At 43.5% G+C, this 20,075-nt stretch overlaps 1 protein-coding gene across 2 annotated transcripts in view; it reads left to right on the top strand.

Annotated features, from left to right (window-relative positions):
* The window catches only part of LTBP2 (latent transforming growth factor beta binding protein 2), a 1,439,407-nt gene that overhangs the window by 970,464 nt on the left and 448,868 nt on the right, over positions 1-20,075 (top strand). For both annotated transcript variants that reach the window (XM_078659886.1, XM_078659885.1), the window contains exons 13-15: positions 6,023-6,115; positions 8,757-8,882; positions 11,387-11,506. In XM_078659886.1, coding sequence (XP_078516012.1) covers positions 6,023-6,115; positions 8,757-8,882; positions 11,387-11,506 — 339 coding nt within the window. The remainder of the gene's footprint in view (positions 1-6,022; positions 6,116-8,756; positions 8,883-11,386; positions 11,507-20,075) is intronic.

Consider the following 20,075-nt stretch of genomic DNA (forward strand, 5'->3'; position numbering starts at 1 on the left):
TTGTTTGGCATGTTGTATGTGGGTTTGTAACGTGTGCATTCCCAGTGTTGTGAGTTACATGATTGTGGAGTTGAGGTGTGTGGTGTGTACATTTGGTACTTGCCAACGAGCAGTGCATTTCCATGGGGGCCATCCTGTTAGCGCTGGTTGATGATGGACTGTCGCTAGATGTAGGAATCATGCACACTGCCTGGGTAGTTGGTGACGACGTTTGTGGGGATTCCCCAGTGTTCCGCCTGCACATTTATAAAATGTGTGTGCTTTCTATTGCCGTTATTGTGTGCAGTGTTGCCAGGGGGCACAAGTAGGACATGTGTGCAGTCAATTGCCTGCGAACACGTGTGGGAAGCCAGCTATGGCGTAGACGCCTTGCTCGGTCTCCAGCTGTTCCTGTGCAGTGTGGGGGAAGTATAGGTAGCGGGGTACCAAGCTGATGATGTCATCCAAGACTGTTGTGAGGAACTTGGATTGGGCTGGCTGTGAGACTCCTCTGACTCTGGCGGTTGCTGGTTGGAAGGTACCAGAGGCCAACACGTGCAGAACGGCCAGCAGCTTTGTCTGAGGTGGGATGTTGGTTGACCGCTGTGTTGGAACCGTCAGACTGTGGGCAATGATTTTTCAGGATGTGGAGGATGGTTGTCCTTTTGAGCCTGTAGTGGGCAATGACATCCTCTTGTGTTGGGTCTGTGAGGCTGGTGCGTTTTCTGAAGGTCCAATGTCTTGGTCTGCGCTGCCTCTGTGGGAGTCCAGAGGGGGTGCGTGGGGTGGCAGGCCTGGGTATGGTGGCAGTGGGTGTTGTGGCCCTCTTGGGGTTCCAGGCTGCATGATCTTTGGCTCCATGGGATCTGTTAATCTGGGCTGGGCTCCCTTTTCTGGTGCAGGCTGTCGTCCGACTTTACACCAGATCAGAGCAGGTGTTAATTTCCTGCTTCTAACGCGCCTTATCGCCTGTTTGGGTTCCTATCGACAATCTGGCTGGTCGTAGAGAATGATGCAGAGTGGTTTTGTCGCTGCTTTTTGCACGGGAACACCTACTCTGCATCTCATTAGCTATAGTTGCCGTGGTCATCTGTGGCGATGTTTTTTGCAGCTGCTATCGCAGGTAACCTGGTGATATGGGCTGTTAGCACCGGCTTGTGAATGGGGCGATACATTTATCGTCACTTTGGCTGAGATAAAATGCCGATAACTCAGCGATAAGTCCTTGAGAATATGCCCCTGTGTGTTTTGAAAACTCAGAAGCTGATGTTTGAAGAATAATGGTTGAATTGCCAATTCAAAGTCGAGTTCAATTTCCAGTGCAACCATCCCAATCACTAAGGGCCAGATGTAGGTAATCCCAGATTACCGATTCTTAAATACTGAATCATACCGATTCGGTATTTAAGAACTGGCAATCGGGATGTAGGTAATATTACAGATTTAATAACCGAATCAGTATGATTCGTAATTACCGAATTGGTATTTACCGATTCGGTAATTGCCATTCATTCCTATGGGCCTGGAGGCCCATAGGAATGAATGACAATTACCGAATTGGTAAATACCGATTCGGTAATTGGGGGAAACATTGAAGGGTGGCAGGATGTCACTTTGACACCCTGTTGCACCCCTCAATTGTGCATGGCACTGTTTAAAAAGCAAAAGAAATGCTTTTTAAAGGGTTTTCATTATTTACCACCAACTTCTAGTTGGTGGTAAATTAAAAATTCTTGAACCCCTGTAGCACTGATTACAGTGCTACCTACATGTCAAAATACCGATTCGGTAAAATTACCAAATCTGTATTTTAACATGCCCCTACATCCCAAACTCCAAATACCAGTCGGTAACGGCCGAAATCGGCTGTTACCGACTGGTATTTGCCTTCCTACATCTGGCCCCAAGTTTGGTAACAGTAAACAAATGTTACTGTAGCACCAAGATGTGCGCTTTACAAATACATGTTAAGTTATGCACATTAGATTGGACCCATGGGACTTAAAGAATAAGGAATTTGTGGGGAAAATACATGAGAGCACCAAGCAATACTTCCAGGAGAATGAGGGATCGGTGGAGTCAGTCTCCACTCTGTGGGAGGCATACAAAACTGTGATTAGAGGCTTCGCCCAAGCACAAATAGGCGTTCATCAAAAAAGACAGGCTAGAGAACTGGGAAACCTCGAGGATGAAATAAGCTGACTTGAGATAGACACTTGAGAAAATAGAGACCCGGATGGGTCTAAGTCGCTACAACTTCAACTTAAGATGCAGGAATTTAAAGTTTTGGGGGAACAAAAGCAAGAACACAAATACTAGCAACCCAGAGGAAATGATATGACGTAGGAGATAAAGCCAATAAAATGATTGTGTGGCTAGAAAATAGAGACAGAGACAGAGGCTGGGTTCTGGAAATACACACCCCTGGGGGAGAAGTACACCAATTGGGAAAAGAAATAGCAGAGGCCTTTGCCCAATATTACGAAATGCTCTATGCCTCCTCCCCACAGCGCTCAGCAACTGACTGCACTGAACTACTGCAAGAAATTAACTTTCCCACACTATCAGCAGAGGATAGACAGACACTAGAGCAAGACCTCACGGTGGAAGAGATAGTGTGCACACTTGCAGACCTGCAGTCTGGGAAAGCGTCTGGCCCAAACGTGCTTCCAATAGAACTATACAAGAGTGTAGCAAGTAAAATAGCCCCCATTTGTTAAATATGTTTAAAAAATCTAGGGAAAAAGGAGAACTTCCATTAGACCAGCATCAGGCCATGATAGTGGTAATTCCCAAAAAAGGTAAATCCCTGGTCAAGTGTGGATCATATAGGCCGATATCATTGTTAAACACCAAAGCAAAAGTGCTGTCATAAGAACTAACTTGACTGCGGACAGTGATCTCCACACTGGTTCATCCGGACCAATCGGGGTTTATGCCCCATTGGGGCACGTGACTTTACCTTCCGAGGCTGTTTCGGGTCCTAGACTGGACAAGAATGACGCAGACTAAACACGCTGTACTACTTTCCCTAGACGCCCGAATGGCATTTGATAGTATAGAATGGCAGTTTATGTTTGCAACACTGAATAGATTGGGATTCAGACCCAGCTTTTGTGCCTGGGTACAACTTCTGTATCAAGACCCACAGGCTAGACTAGAGTGAGAGTAAATGGAGAGGTGTCCCGCCCCTTCCCATTTAGAAAGGGCATGAGACAGGGTTGCCTACTCTCGCGGATGATCTTTGCCCTAGCACTGGAGCCCTTGGCAGCCTGGGTCCGCAACGATCCAATAATATCGGGCCTACAGGGAGGACGTAACTGGGAGGATAGAATATCCCTCTATGCCGCTGATATATTGCTGTATTTGGGTAACCCGTATGGTCAGTGCATAGGGTACTGCATATATTCTAATTATTCGGCAGTTACTCGGGCTACACAATAAACTGTGACAAATCCCTCATCCTACCTTTAAAGGGAGATGTTCCTCAGAAATGGATAGACACAACACCACTGGTAGTCAAAACCAAGTTTACTTACCTGGGTATGCAGATATTCCCTCGGAGAGGAGGACTTTCTAGCAGATAATAGATATCCCCACATACAGTGACTAAAGAACGATGTGGAGCATTGGAGTAAGCTACTGGTGTCCCTGATGGGAAGAGCGGTGCTTTTTAAAATGATGTCATTATCCAGACTACTATATGTTTTACAAAATACCCTGTACAAAATACCCAAGATAGTGTTTCAAGGAATAGATAGCAAACTGAGAAAACTCGTATGGGATGGAAGTAGCGCTAGGATAGCTTTGAGTAAACTACAGAGGGGAATATGTGAAGCAGGACTCGCAGTCCTAGACATCCAGAAGTTATTACGTGGCCTCGCAGCTAATAGTGGTAAATGACTGGGCATTCATGGACCCCAATGACCCAGCCTTTAGAGCAGATCACTGGGCTTTGGGGGACACGGGATACCTAGCAGCACTATATTGCAGAGCAATAGAAAAACAGCTCCCGCAGTATGCACAGAGGGTGGTGCGGGTTTGGCGGGAAGCGTCAAAACATACAGGCTGGGAGGGAAAGCTGATGGGGAAAATTCCACTGCGGAACAGTAACCAATTAAGAGAAATGGAGGCCTGAAAGGGTGTAAAAAATGGGAAGTGTTAGGAATTGACAATCTAGGAGATATATGTAGGGGACAGGCACAGATCACCTTCGAAAACCTTAGCATTGAATATGAAATGGCAGACACAGAAAGATTCAGATATATTCAACTTGGCCATGCCCTACGCCGACATATTAGAGAAGGGGAAACCCTCCTGGACTATTCACCTTTGGAAGATAGGTTATTAATGGATCCCATGATGATAAAGGCCACCTCATTAACATATAGGAAAATAATGTACAATTCGCCCAATTCTATAGACACTCTGAGGTGCACGTAGGAAACGGAACTAGGGCTCCTGGAAGATGAGGACTAGGAGGAAGCAGTACAAAGTCCAATGGAGGTAGCGATAAGGGCCCGATTCCGTCTCATCCAACTACGTATTCTACTTAGGTCGTACGCCTCACGATCATTACTGCATCGATTGGGTCATGGCAGATCAGAATACTGTGCGAGGGGGTGTGCAGAAGTGGGATCCTTTTTCCACATTATCTGGGAATGTAGATTCATTCACAACTTCTGGAGGGAAGTGACATAAGTTATATCTGAAGTCACAGAATCAGAGACCCCAGTGAAAGCTAGATGGCTACTTCTATGCGTTACGGGCGAGGTAAAATGGCCTAAATATACAATAAGTTGGGTCAAACTTGCCGCAATAGTGGTGAAAAGGAACATAGCCAAAAAATGGGGCCGAGAAGACCACCAGACCTGAGGGAATGGGAAGAGGATCTAGACTGGTATTCGGGGGCCAAGAAGGTTACATATAAAGATCGAGGATGCCCCAAAAAATGAAATAAGATTTGGGGACCATGAGGAACATACAGGGGACACTAAGAGACAACTGGGATAACGAGGGGAGGCTAGGATAGGTAAGCAACCTCTAGCTTTAGCAACATTTAAAGCTGTGGTATAGAGAAGGGGGACCAATCGGTGTATTTAGCACTAGTGGATGAAAGTACATGTACTATTCTGTGTTATGCTTATGAAAAGATATTCTGGATAATTGTTAAATCTATAAAAAGATTTTTTTTCTAAGTTATGCATACATGCCAACAGGCCCGATTCAGATGGTAGACTACCGATTATTGAAGCCTAAAATGGCTTTATTTTAGGTGTCTCCAGACGAAAATTGCCTCTGCCGAAATATAAGCAAATGTAGAAAATACATTCCACCGATTTGTTTTTTTAAATCTCTTTCTTTGAAAATGTTGGCATATATGGTTAGGTTATTTTTAAAGATGATATTTGAGTGATAAAACCTATGAAGTTGCCAAGAATTAAAATTACTTTTGTGTATTGTGGCTATGGCTGTTATGTATTGCCTACGTAGAGGAAGTCCAAATCGATGTTTTACATGGTGCCTGGTAGCCTTGACTGATGCACTGAGATGATCTCTGCTTATTATCTTTCAAGTGGTGTGGCCACTAACAATCATATCTGATGTGGTCACTATTACAACACTAATAATAGTAATAGCTCGGAATTATTTGCATTGGTCATAAATAGCTCTCATTACAGAAAAGGTTGGGACCCCCAGTCTAAACACTTCTGCCTAATACTTAAAAGTTGTGTTGTCTGCCTCACATGCGAACATTGCATGTTATTTTTGTTGACATGTTTCCACTGAGTAATTTTCTTCTAAGCTTCCCACTGGTGATGGGGAAAATGAAGTGGAATGCCAAAGCAGGGCAAGTTAATCTATGCGAACAGAGTACGAAGTGCTTGATTCAATGATCAGTGAGTAAGCTGCATGTTAAAAGTTACAATACTTGGGAGGCGATTAAAGGAGTTAATGCTTCAAGTGTACCGATCTGTGAATGCACAATGTCTTGTTGAAGGTTTCTTTACAGTAGCTTACCTACCTGCCTCTTCTGTCCTAGTGAAAAGCGTGTTGGTGAGGTCAACTCCACATTCACCTTTGAGAGGGATTCCTGACTCCAAGCCTCCTTTCAATGCTGCCATTCAACCCACAGGTATGCAGTTCTTTAAAGTATAATCTTATAAACAGTGCATGAATGTTGAAAGCTGTGTTAGTCACCCAGTCAGTGAGTGCTGCAATTTGTTGGACAAATTGGGAAACTTTTCTCACTAGTTAGCCAGTCAGAGTGTGTTGTGAATATTCGGACAGTGTCAGTGAGCGATATGATTGGTCACACAATATTAGTGAATTATTAAATTGGTTGGATTGAGTCTGGCAATCCTCTAATTGGTTGTACAAGCTCTGCCATACTTGACTGATTGGTCAGTCAGTGGCTCCTTGGTATTTGTGGACAGTCACTGAGTACTGGGATCATTCTAGGGGGATTTGTTCAGAACAAGGCCATAGGTTAGGTTTCCTTGATCGCTAGTGACACAAAGTTATAGAAAGCACAACTCTGTTATAAATACTCTCCCAGGTTACAAATATTTAAGTCAATGATCTGATATGAATCCACAGTGAGAGAATCACTCTCAGTTCTCCACAAGGCATCTCTTTGTCTCATCATTCTCCCACTGGAGCACAATGGGCTGTCTAAAGCATGAACACAGGTTTATGTATCTAAAATGAACCATATAGCGGTGAATCTCTCTTTCTCACTCACTCTTTTTCGTTATCTCTCTCTCTCTTTCTTCCTCTCTCTCTCTCTTGTCTACTGCAAGAGAAGGGGAAGAGAACCCACGGTTCAATATTTTTACACAACCTGAGTGACCTCCTTGGGTTTCCTACCATTCCTCTACACCAGCCTCTATTATACAGCTTCTAGGAGACCCCAAACAAGTATCTCAGTACAGTCAAATGAGACTCTTTGTTGACTCGTGCCAGCCGGGCGCTTTCTGAATACAAGGTTGCCAATCAATTTCTACAACACACTTAATTGGGTGACAAAGCCTTTGCCTTAATGTGAGCAACTGCTGCCCAATATGTTAAACATTATTGATGGTGGACTTTTTTGAATGCCAAACGCCTGACCTGAAGATCATTGGGGTGTTGCATTGTAGATGGCTGAATAAAGGCTATTGCCAATGTAGGGTGGCAGCATTCCAAATCTCCCCTTGACTCTGTTCTTGGTTGTAGATATTAGTATGACACAGAGGTCTTCCACTGTGGAGCACAGAGTATGGGGTGCGCTTGGGTGTTGTGAGTGTTATCTGACAAGTTCTGATAACAAGCCACACCACTCCACATAATGTGGTTCTCTCTGTTCAGAGGATGACAGACCAGATACAGTCAAATACCAGAGGGAAATGTGAATGGCACTGAGAGAGAGACCACGACACACAGCACACCCAGGTCTCCTTTAGAACAGCCGTCTCAGGTATTACATCTCTGGTTACAGAACTGTAATACACAGAGGCTCTCCAGTAACAACATCTCTCAATAATCAGAAAGAGCACACACTGGGTTTTACCACTGGTGTATGGCACAACACATACACAATGATACAATAACAAACAATATAATCACCGGCTTCAGAAGCAACACAACCCCTACAATGGAGACATTGGCCTCCCAGATCTCTGGGCAGATTATTGGGCATCTTACCTAATAGCTATCAATGATTGGGGATTCATGGATAGAAATCACCCTACTTATGCCCTAGAGAGAACCCAATTTCAGCTGCACCCCCACCAACACTACCTTTGTGGTTGCATGTCCCCTCCTACGAGCTACTCTATTAACCGTAGAGACATGGGAAAAGGCCAACCCCTATATTGGATGGGGAAACAAAATCACTCGGGAGACCCCATTATAGATGGGTGAAAACTTGAAAGAAATAACCAAATTGAAAGGTTTCACCCCCAGGGATGAAATAGGTATTTTCAAAATAGGCAACTTGCTAGAAGAAGGTGCTTTGATGTCTTTCTCCCCCCTCCAGAGGGAATTTCAGCTTCATGACAATCAATACTACAAATACTTGCAACTCCAACATGGCTTTACCTAAATTGCAAAAGCCAAAACCTACACTCTAAGCCACAGTACCTTTCCAAGATATCTGCTCTGTAGCCATGTGAACAGCAGGCACACCAATCACCACAGTCTGGTTGTGAACGCAGTGGTTGAATCAGCAGAGGGGAAGGCAGTCCTCTACAATGTTTCAATAAAGGTAAATCTGCTTCTTGCTTTATTATAGTGTTATATACTGTCTGCTGTTCTGATTCAAGCATGTGGATATAATGCAGAAGAAAAAATTAGTTACTTACCTGTAACTCCATATCTCTAGTGATGGTATCTTTCATATATGGTCACATTCAACCCTCCCTCTTCCCTAGTCAGAGACTCAGTCCTTTTACATACTCTTCTCACACTTGTGCTTTGAAATCTGAGCTGAGGTAGCTTCTCGTGGAAGTAGGAGAGCTCAGCATTTCCCCCTCAAGTTTGGGTTGCTTCAAATTAGGTGGATGTGCTGCTAAACACTGTTTTTGAGGCTTATAGCCAGTTTCTCATTGTTTGCTGCTACTTAAATTTACTGGGCGTTCACAGCCCGACTATATGGGATGAATCAAGCATGTGACTATATGAAAGATACTAATGCTGGAGAAATATACTAATGCTGGGTTACTAAGTAACTAGTTTCATCTGGTAGGTTGGTTATTTTACACAAAAGACAGTAACTGCAGCTTTGTCTCCTGCAGAGATTGATCGCTGTGCTGTGTTCCCGAACCTCTGTGGTGCAGGTACCTGTGTGAAGAAATCTGGCGGATACACCTGCTTATGCCATTCAGGCTTCAGGTTGAGCACAGGACGGACCCGCTGCATTGGTACAGGATCCTGGAGAATGAAAAATAATATTAAAGGGCAAATGTGGCATAGAGTATTGGGCTCCTATACATCGAACACAGTCATAGTTTAGAATGGAGGAATGTGCCAGAGAGGGTAGTGAGGAAGTTTGTAGCACATGGACGTTTTATTGATTTTATACAAAAGCGGTTCCACGATTGGAAACATGCACCAGTCTTATTAAATTCATCGTGGTAATTGCTGTTCACAGCAGTATGTTTTTTCACATTTGTTTCAATATTCGCTGATTAAACAAGCTCAGCTAATGCTCGGCATCGTTTTATATTATATATGTGTTTCATATTCATACTTTAGGTGCTTGTCAGAAGAAAGCAGTCAATAGTGTAGTTGTGCATTTCGCTGTACGTTCCTATTAAGTAATTACCAAATCTCAGGAGATTTCACAGAATGCAGAGACTGCCGGTGTAATACATTGCTGGTTTATATGACTTAGCACATGAATACTGCACGGGGCAGGGATGTGAACATGAACGAAACTGTGGGCACAAATCAGAGAGAGAAGGATCAAAGTACAAGTGAGGGAATGGAACGTAGGGCATCAGTTGGGGAAATGACTCAGAGTGTAGGAACTTGTGTAGGAACTTGACTTAGTTGGTAGCACCTTGAAGATCTGAACATGGCACTGAGAGTGGAAGCATTGCTCAGAGGGGACAGGAGTATTGCAGGAGTATAAAGTGTGACTTTAAATGTGGGTACATGAGCTACAGCCTTGAATATACTGGGAATGTTCACGTAGTGCATCATAGGTTTTCTCTGAATCCACGTTCTCCTTATGCTATTTGGTTTTGCTTCCCTTCGTCATATGTATATTGTTGGTAGCAGTCTTGATCCATCCTAAAGCTGTGAGTTCTTCTTGACTAACACTGTCTGGATCATGAATCGGTCATGTATAGCTCCAATCTAGTGATTAAAAAGTTAGTTCTAGATTTTAAAAATAGGTTTCTTCTTAACCAGCCAGATGCACTCCACATTGCCAGGGAGATATCCTGCTCCAATGTGTGTTCATTTTATAAGAAAGACCTATAATTGTAGTTTTTTAAGTTGGAAGATGGTTCTTCTCTACTGCCCACGTACCCAGTAAAATCTGAAATTCTAAATCGAAAAGGGCCAATGCTCTTCTATGCATATGTAAGATAAGCTTATGCCTAAATCCAACAATGGGTGAAATGTGTTCATTTTTTTATTATTATATTGCTTTCCGTACATATATTCTTGCTTAAGATCTGCATTTGAAATGTTGTAATCTAAGTGTTAGACTTCGATGCAGCACGACAATGATAGAGTGACTGTATACAAACCGTGTTGAAGTCATCTACATGTTTAGCTTTCTCTACTTTACATCTGGCACGTTTACACTCACACTCCAGTGAATGTCGTGAGAAACCTCTAAGTAGGGGTCTACTTAAATGAACATATAGGAGGCCAAAATACCGTTGAATACGTTCATCACAGTTTAGCCCTACACAGTCTAACCCCATAAGCTATAAGAAGAGCAAAATCAGATAATTAAACACCCCCTGCACACCTCTTTCATCAGGAGCATTGTAGAATAAAACAGACAGGTTCTAGGAGATTGCCTAGTTCAAAGGCGGATTTTTTTTGACAATCAATTTAATGGAGTAGTTATAAGAATTCTTTGCGAAATTAATTAAAGATTATTGATCTATATTCTTACAATTTGTTTGTCACAAGAGTGTTGAACCAAATGGATTCTGTCAATTGTGTCTTACAGAGACGTGAGGAGGTGGCTTGTTGATCTGATTTTTGCACTCTTTAAGGATTCGGGGTTTGATTGTGTGGGCATAATACACGGTTGATTCGTTCAGTTTGGGAATTTGAGCCGAAACTATTCTTTGGCCTCCTATATGTTGTATCGGATGGATCTCTTGGGAACACTTTGTTTTGTTCTGACTGGCTGCTCTGCTTTCCTGGTTTTAATAGATAGAACCCCCTCTACTTTTTAGTTTAGAAAGCTCTAGGTGCAATACCGCCAGAGTGAAACATGTTGGCTGACAAATTCTCGAGCTCACATGTTGTGCACGAAAATCTGTTTGGAAGATAAGAAGAATAAAGGCATCAAATTCTACTCTTCGCTCGCACTGGTGCCGCCGGTACGCCACTTTTTCCCACGTTAAAAGTTTGCTCCGTCGGTGCAAGGGGCTTGTAAATAAGCCGCTCAGTATATACAAAGAGTTGCGCCAGCCGTTTTCTGTATACCTTGACTTGGTTCACGCAAGAACTTTATTCTGGATCTATCGTTTGGAGGTGATGCTAAGTAAAGGCCACTCGCCCTCTTACTTTTGAAATAGATCAGGGTGTGACTGTGGATGAATGGTTTCATGTCTGTCCTGCTGCTCCCAAAGGGCTGGGAGTCTTTGGTGTGCTCAGCATTGGGAAAACTGTATTTGTTGAACAGTGGCAGTACGACTGACTCAGCTCGTGTTGTTTCCAACTGTTTCTCCAGATGTCAATGAGTGTGACAGTCCTCACGTGTGCCAAGGAGGAAGATGTGTCAACACCCCCGGCTCCTACCGGTGCGAGTGCGGTAGTGGATACACCAGAGTCTGGGGAGGGCATTGTGAAGGTGAGTGTCAAAAAACAACTTCCCGCAACTCTTGGATATGCTTCCTGATTTTTGTCTGAGTGAAAAATGAAAAATGTCCAAATACAGTCAAACATTTTGAAAGCGCCGTCATACAAATGCCAGTTACCCATCTTCCCCACTTACTTATGTTGTAATCACCCTCACTTGCGAGTGCGTGTAAATACAAACAGACCCTTTCTTTGAGCTCCTGCCTGTCCTTCACACTTGCCCCGGACACAAATATTGCCACTTGTGGCCTTTTACCCCAGAGCCAACTCATAAAGTGACATTAAATGAAATTATATCACAGTAAGTAGCGTAAGATGGTAAATGGTTACAGAGTATGTGAAGAAATTGTAAACGGAGCACAAATCTAGTTTTCATAACCCACAATTATGCAATTGTATTAAAAGAAAATACCTTACACATTGATTGAACATGTTTCTGAGTGGATAACATTACAACTAAAGCGCTTCGAAATTGATATCATTACCTCAATGTGGTAAATAAATAATTAATTACCGGTTCTATTTTTGACTATAATTCAATAAAAGGTTAGCTCAATAAATAAGAGTCAAGATACGAGGTAGCTGAAGTTGACAGGCTTTAATAAGCATAAAGGACAGGAACAGGACAGCCTGTACGGGAATGGGATGGCAGCTGCCGGGGACAGGAAGGAAGGACTGGATAACTTTTAATAACAGTGCACAATATTTATAGTTAAACAAATACATTACATTCAATGCAGGGGGCGTAGCAGTAGGCGTGGTTTGTAGCAGTCGCGGAAGATAAGGCAGAAAGTAGGTGTAACAAGAGGCGTGTACATAGACATGTGATGTAAATGTAACAGAATATGTCATAAATGGGGCGGAAACATGGAGGGGGCTACCTAAGGAGCCGGGACCTCTGACCTAGTGGTGCGCGCAAACTGGCAATGACGTGTTACCAGGAAAAACTGGGGGCTATGACTTCTGCACTAGAAGAGGAGACGAAAGTCTGGAGGGTCAGAGCGACATGTACCTAGGCATATCTAGTATCTGGTGTTTATAGTACATGTTGATAGAATCCAAAAGTTATTAGGGTAAAGGCTAACAGACTCTAGGACTGGGGCATGCATTATTCTACATGTAGTGCGTGCTGAGGAATATTAAATGACCATTAATACAGTATTTCTCTTACATGGAGACGTAAAGGCTAGACCATGACGGAAACTATTAATGTGATTCAGTAGCTTAGGAATGCAGAGAAGGAGAGCTGGACTGATAACTAGAATCATAACATACTCTTGGCAGACTGGGAGGCAGAGCCAGGCCGGGCCGGGCACTGCGAGGCATGAAGTAAGTGAAGGGTCAGGGATACAGGTGGGGGCTGTATCGCTCCTCGGAGAGGTTTCAGGAGACAGGAGCTGAATCTGAGTCCGGGCCCTTTTGAGGCCTAGAAACGGGGACAATTCAATGAATTAACGTGCACACTGTAAAATGTGGCAACGTAGGTTTACACAGGCCTAATATTCGTTATGTTCACGAAGACTGGAAACTGGCATACTAGAGATGGACACAACTGTAATTGCGTCTTTAATTGATCAGAGGGGAATACATGCATATCGATCATGCACATATATCATAACATGGGGAACACGTAGGCACATACAACATGGCAAAATTTACTTTTCCACATTCCCTCCTTGTGCCCTACGTTTCCATCAGGAAACATCAATATTCATGATACCATCTATCATTTCATACAGTATCATTTGCTCGTCTCGAATTGTCTTGGAACGGGACTTAGGACTAGGAATACAAGAGGTAGCGCAAATGCCGCAAATCGCAGGGCCACATTGTATACAGAGGCAGCAACTGAATATGATCATTACTGCAATACCTAGAAATGACAATACTTTCCATCCCCAAGCGGATATGATACTCCAGAGCCAACCGGACCATGTCCAGGTGCCTGGATTCTGGTGTAACTGATGGGCAATTTTATGAAGTCTGGTTATAGCTGAATAAACAGACGGCGCGTTATTAGGGATGAAAATGCAGCAACTAGATCCGATGACTCTACATGCTCCTCCTCTATCGGCCAGTATGACGTCAAGAACGAGACGATTTTGGAGCACGACAAATCTCATAGCAGATTGCTCTTCGGTTAAGTTACCTAGAGCAGAAGTAGTCTCATTCACTACTGCTTCAAGGGTTCTGGTTAACCTACGGATTAGCTTACTATTCTGGACAGGGCCTATAAAGAAGAAGAATCCTTTATTGAAATCTTGATACTGTTCTAGAGTAGTTTCAGTTTGATCGACAATCGGGGACTCGATCTCCCTTCTATGTCTAATGTGTACTAGATGTGTGTTTCTATGATAATCGGATGGGGCTAGGAAAACTGGTGGCAGTAGGAAGGCAATGTAACATGTTCCATCCCAATCGAGGGGCAGACGAACATATGCGGTCTGACCACAAACAAAATAAGAATGACGTGAGGCTTTGAAAATAGATTTCCCACTGTCACTATACTCGACAGTAGTAGTACAATCACTATGTCCTACATGTGCGGAACCATTCTTTCTGACACATAATTCGCCTTTGACTGGTAGTACTGAAATAGCAGGTAAGTCTGGAGTAGTATCAGACTGAACATTCAGGACCATAAAATTCGAAGAATAATTACCTAAATCATAAACTTCATTTTCTAGATCTAACCCTGTTCTATGGGGGAGACCTTGCTTGTCTGGAAAACATGTTCGATTCAGAAGGGACATATCATTGGAGGATGACGTTAACGTGGACCATGCTCCACACGAACCATTATGTGAAAATGGATAAGGAAAGAGTGGCAGTACTCCCTTCGGTGTCTGGAAAGGGGGGAGTCGACCACACACCCAACAATTAGTGGCATTGCTGGTCTGGTGTGAATAGTGTAACATTCTAATGAATGTATTATTGCGCATAGCAAGACGATAGGATAGTTCGTGAGGAGGCAGATCACTAAATGTGTGCTCTACTGTAGCATTAGAAAACATATTTACATGTGAACTTGGAAAACATAAATGCAATGCATAACTTATGCAGGTAAACATTAAACTTAGAAACAATAAGAAACTTAGAAAAACGATACATCTGATAGAGTTTTGACTAACTCTCTCACTATGGGGGTCTATCTTATACATGTCAGGAACCTGTCTAACCGTTTCACCCGAGAGGGACTTAGACAATTAAACTGGCTGACTTATTTTACTAGACCGAAGCTTCTGTTTATACTCCTGCTGCGGAGTTTTCTCTAACAGGGGATCCTTTGAATCAGAGTCAATAGCGGGACAGTCCTTAAGAATAGTATCTTGGCAGTCTTTAAAATCTTGACAATCCTTGGAAATGTTCTTGGAAACAGTTTTTATACGATGTCCATGGAATTTCTTGATATGGGACAGGTGGACCCATCCTTTTCTCCCCTCTAGCTTGGCCGCAGTCCTTGTTGTAAGTAAGACCATACGAGGCTCCTTCCAACGGGGCTCCAGCGGACTTGAACGATCAAAATTTCGGACCAATACGAGGTTTCCTGGAACGATTTCATGCGGTTTCACCTCAGTATTGTCTGGAAATGCAGCGGCAACCTGTGAACGACAAGAGTGTAGGGCAGACATCAAGGAAGCTAGGTAATCTGTCAGCATATTACTGGAAACATCTGTAATACTGCGGGGTCTAGGTGTACCCCACATATTCGGGGGGCGGCCGAATACGACCTCATAAGGGGACAGACCTGATCTGGAATGTGCGACCATGCGCATATAAAATAGGGCGACTGGCAGAGCTACTAGCCAGTCTACACCTTTCTCTTTACAGACTTTGGCGATGCGGATTTTTAATGTCTGGTTATGTCTCTCTACGAGACCTGCTGCTTCAGGATGGCGCACACAATGGAACTTCCACTGGTACCCTAACAAAAGGGAAACATGTTTCATTAACTCAGATGAGAATGGCTGGCCGTTATCTGAATACACGACCCTAGGGAGTCCATAACGGGGGAAGAATTCACGAACCAACTGCTTGGCAGTGGTCGCTGCTGTGTAATCTGGAACTGGATATGCTTCTGTCCACCTGGACAAAGCGCATACAACTACGAGGACATACTTGAAACCTCGACATCGCTCCATCTGAATATAATCCATCTGGAGGACTTCAAAAGGGTGGTCAGGAGGTTGGAATCCACCTTGTTCCACCGGGACACTTTTACCTGGATTGAACTGGCAACATATCATACAAGTACGGACTTTCTGCTTGGCTGCAGATCGTAAGTGCTTGTTGAACCAAAGGTTCTGGATACTGTCTAACATAGCTTTTTCTCCTAGGTGTGCTGGACTATGTGCGGTATTAATAATGACTTGAACCATAGAGTCGGGGAGAAACCATGTGGCTTTTCCCTTCGTCAACCATCCCTGATCTGTCTGGACCCCTCCTTGTTCGGACCATTTCTTGATTTCTTCAGGAGTAGCATGTAACTGTATGTCTATGACATCTTGTGTAGGGTCCTTAACTGTCATACATGTAATCGGATCTGGAGTGGATGTCTGTGTTGTGTTAACTGGAATGTCTGGTGTCTGAGCTGTGAGCTTGGCTGTTCGATCTGCTAGATCATTACCTTGGGAAATAATGTCAGTAACTTTCGTATGTGCTTTGCACTTCATGATAGCGATAGCTGTCGGTAAATGTATTGCTTCTAACAGAGCTTGAATGAGGAGACCATGCTGAATCTTGGTTCCATGAGAAGTCATAAAACCTCTTTCTTGCCAGAGTACTCCAAAGTCGTGTACGACTCCGAATGCATAACGTGAATCTGTGTAAATATTAACTTTCAGGTTCTTAGCACGCATGCAGGCTTGGGTCAGAGCAACTAGCTCTGCTGCTTGAGCGGACAGAGTGTCAATACGACGTGTTTCTATAACTTCAGTGTCAGTAGTCACTGCATACGCGGCTACTAGTTCTCCTGTACTTGTTCTCATACATGAACCATCCACATAAAGTGTCAGGTCGGGATTTGGTAATGGAATATCTGTCAGGTCTTGTCTTGGCTTTGTCATGGTATTAATGACTTCCACACAGTCATGTGTGGCAGGATTTGAAATAACTGACGGTAACAGTGTAGCGGGATTCAAAACGTTGCAGCGTCTGATTTCTATGTGTGGCTGGAACAGTGTCAATTCATAACCTGTTAAACGTGCAATAGTCAAGTGCTGGGTCTGTGTTCGGTTTAAAAGAACTTCCACGGAGTGTGGAACTTGTACTGTCAGGGAGTGTCCTAATACTATGGAATCACTTTGTCTGATAGCTAGAGCTGTGGCTGCAACTGACTTGAGGCACGCAGGCAGAGCCTGGGCTACTGGATCTAATGTGCTCGAAAAATAAGCACAAGGCTTGTACTGTCCTGCTTGATCTTGTGTGAGAACAGATAATGCAGTACCATTACGTTCTGTGACAAAAAGTGTAAAAGGCTTACTGTAGTTCGGTGTAGCTAGAACAGGTGCTTGGCATAAGGCTTTCTTTAATTCATTAAAACTAAGTGTATGTTCAGATGTCCAAGGGAGGACAGTCGATACGGCTGCCTCCTGTGTCGTTAACTGTATCAGTGGCTTTGCTAGAAATGCATACTGAGGAATCCATTGTCTGCAATAGGAAGTGAGGCCGATAAAAGCTCGTACCTCTTTCTGGGTCTTGGGCTGATGAAGACTCGCTATTAACTGGATACGGTCAGGTGTCAACTGCCTACCCCTCTTGGACAGTAAGTGGCCTAAGTAGATCACTTGCTGGACACAGAACTGAAGCTTTGAAGGGGACACCTTGTGCCCCATCTCGGCTAGGAAATACAGGACTGTAAGTGACGCACGCTCGCAGTCACGTTCAGAACGGGCTGTGATCAGTAGATCATCGACATACTGGAGCAGAGCAGTGTCTGTTGGCATGTGAATATTGTCTAGTTGTCTTTTAAGTGCTTGACTGTAAATACTAGGACTCTCTGTGAAACCTTGAGGAGCTCGTGTGAATTTATAGCTCCTTCCATTTAAACAAAAACCGAAAAGGTACTGGCTGTCTGGATGAATTGGAACACTGAAAAATGCGTTCTTGAGGTCTATTACTGTGAAAAATATTGCCTCAGAATCAATAGCTGTCAACAGAGATGAGATATCTGGAACAACTGGATACTGGGGAATGATACATTTATTGAGTTCTCGAAGGTCGATCACTAATCGATATACTGGGGGTGCATTTGGATCAGTACGTTTCATGACTGGAATGATAGGAGAATTACATACATTGGAGTCAGTTTCTACAACCACTCCTTGAGCAATGAGCTCGTCAATAATTTTGGATAAGGCTGCTACAGCCTCAGGTGGCAATCTGTACTGTCTAATTCGTGGTAGGACTATACCTGGTTTGAGAGTCACACGGTGGGGTGTGATTTGCATACAACCAACATCAGTTGGACCTTGCGCCCATAGATGCTGCGGGACATTCAGTAATCTTGGATCAAAATCACGTAACACATAGTGACCCTTGAAGTCACGCAAAAACAAACGTATTCCCTCTGGGGAACAACAAATAACTGCACCTAATTCTTTCAATGTCTTAATACCTAACAAATTTTCTGGACATGACTTCGTAAGCAATAGATCAGTAGTTCGGGACAATGGACCAACTTCTAGAGTAACTGGCTTTGATATCTCGTTTACAATAGGCTTTCCTGAAAATCCAAGGGAAACATTTCTAGAGCCTGAGAGCGGAGCCCCTGGAACCTCGTCATGACTTATAGTCGTCCTACTTGCCCCTGTATCAATCAAAAACTTTCTGTCTTTCCCTAATACTTGACTGTGTACATAGGGACCCTCTTGATCTACAGGTATCTCGATGAGAGGCAAGCCTACCTCCCTCTCTAGGCTGTTTCATGAATACGGTTGATACTCTGGATACTCGGTCTGGGCATATTGGTACATCTGCTGTGTAACATGTTGTGTTGCAGCTATAGGCTGCGGTGCTGGAACTGTCTGTTGTGCATTCTGTGGTGACTGAGAAGTCTGTGGAACTTGTTCTTGTCTAGGCAGACGTGGTCTTTCTTTAGTCTTACCAGTAGCTATGTTGTGTTTCAGAACTGCACACTCGTTTATAAAATGACCTGGCTGTTTACAATAATTGCAGGTCCCTTTAACAGGAACTGCAGGATGACTGGCTTGACTCGGACCCCTCTTCTGACTGTCTTGTGGAACAGATTGTGCAACTAATACTTTCATTTTCGTGTCTTTCATACGTTTCCTTTCGTGTTCTTGCTCTTCCCTGATTCTATTCTGGTGATACTGGAGCATCTGTAACATCTGGGACGGGGTATTAGCTTGCCAGGTACTTTCGACTTTCAAAACTCGATTTTTAACTTGTGGACTTGAATTCTCGACTAGTTTGGTAACAAAAAGATGAGGGTAAGACTCGCTACCTGTCTTCAAACCACTGTTAATTATAAAACATTTCTCGAATCTAGAATAAAAATCACTAGTATCTTCGTCTGGTTTCTGTTTACATGCTGAGATTGCATCCCAGTCTTCCTTTTTCGTGGCTAGTAATCTTGGCAAAACTTGTATTAACAGTTCAGGTAATTCTTTACATTTATCTCCTAGACCGGTACCTGGTACACGTGTATTTTCTTCAGCTTCTAGAACTGCCCAATCGATCTTTTTCTCTCCCACCTCCCATTCTTTTTCCTTGAGTTTTTCATATATGCCTGCGGGCAACAGGACCTTTAGCATTTTAATGATATCTGGATACGTGTATTCTCCCATACGGAGCATGTCTTTTAATTCTCGATGGAACCCTGCTGGATCTTTGTCATGACAGGGAATTAACTTTTTCATCTCTAAGAGTTCCATCTTAGTGATCGGGGTGTAAACAAATACTCGTTCTAGATCGCCACCCGTTCCTCTAACTGGGTGGACTTCTCGTAACGGATGCTGTCTATCTATGTAGAATGGTTTACTGTCTGGAGGTGAGACGTGAACAAAATGTGGGTTCAGAAACGTTCGGTATTTGTGGCGCTGTTCTAGAATGATACTAATTAAATCGGTACCTAAACCTTTCCATCTATATTGGAGTAACTCGTTCAGAACATCATGTAACGGACCTGGATCAGAATGCTGACCCTCATACAGTGTAATGAGGTGCTGGATCATATACATACCCACCAGTCGCTGTTCGGCTGGGGGCAGTTTCAGAAACATCTGTGCCACTATTTCGTCTGGAAAAGTGGTAGAATCAGTAGCCCATCGGACTGCTGATCGGGCTAGTTCTTGTTCATGCATAGTACTAAGTTCACTATAACCGATTCGTGCTTTCAGAATGTGATCGGTAACTTGAAATACTTGTTCAAGAGAACCTTGTTCTGGTGCTGGAGGAGGAAAAACTTTCTTGTGTTCTAGGCGTGAATGTCGGTCGGGAAGTCTAGTTCTACCTACATACGCTATTCTGGTGGGATTCTCGTCGTCTACCTCTTCAGTAGAAGAGTTGTCTTCTTTCTCACTTAAAGTGGGAGAGGTGTG

Source organism: Lissotriton helveticus, chromosome 9 (assembly GCF_964261635.1).
Source record: "Lissotriton helveticus chromosome 9, aLisHel1.1, whole genome shotgun sequence".
NCBI lineage: Eukaryota > Metazoa > Chordata > Amphibia > Caudata > Salamandridae > Lissotriton > Lissotriton helveticus.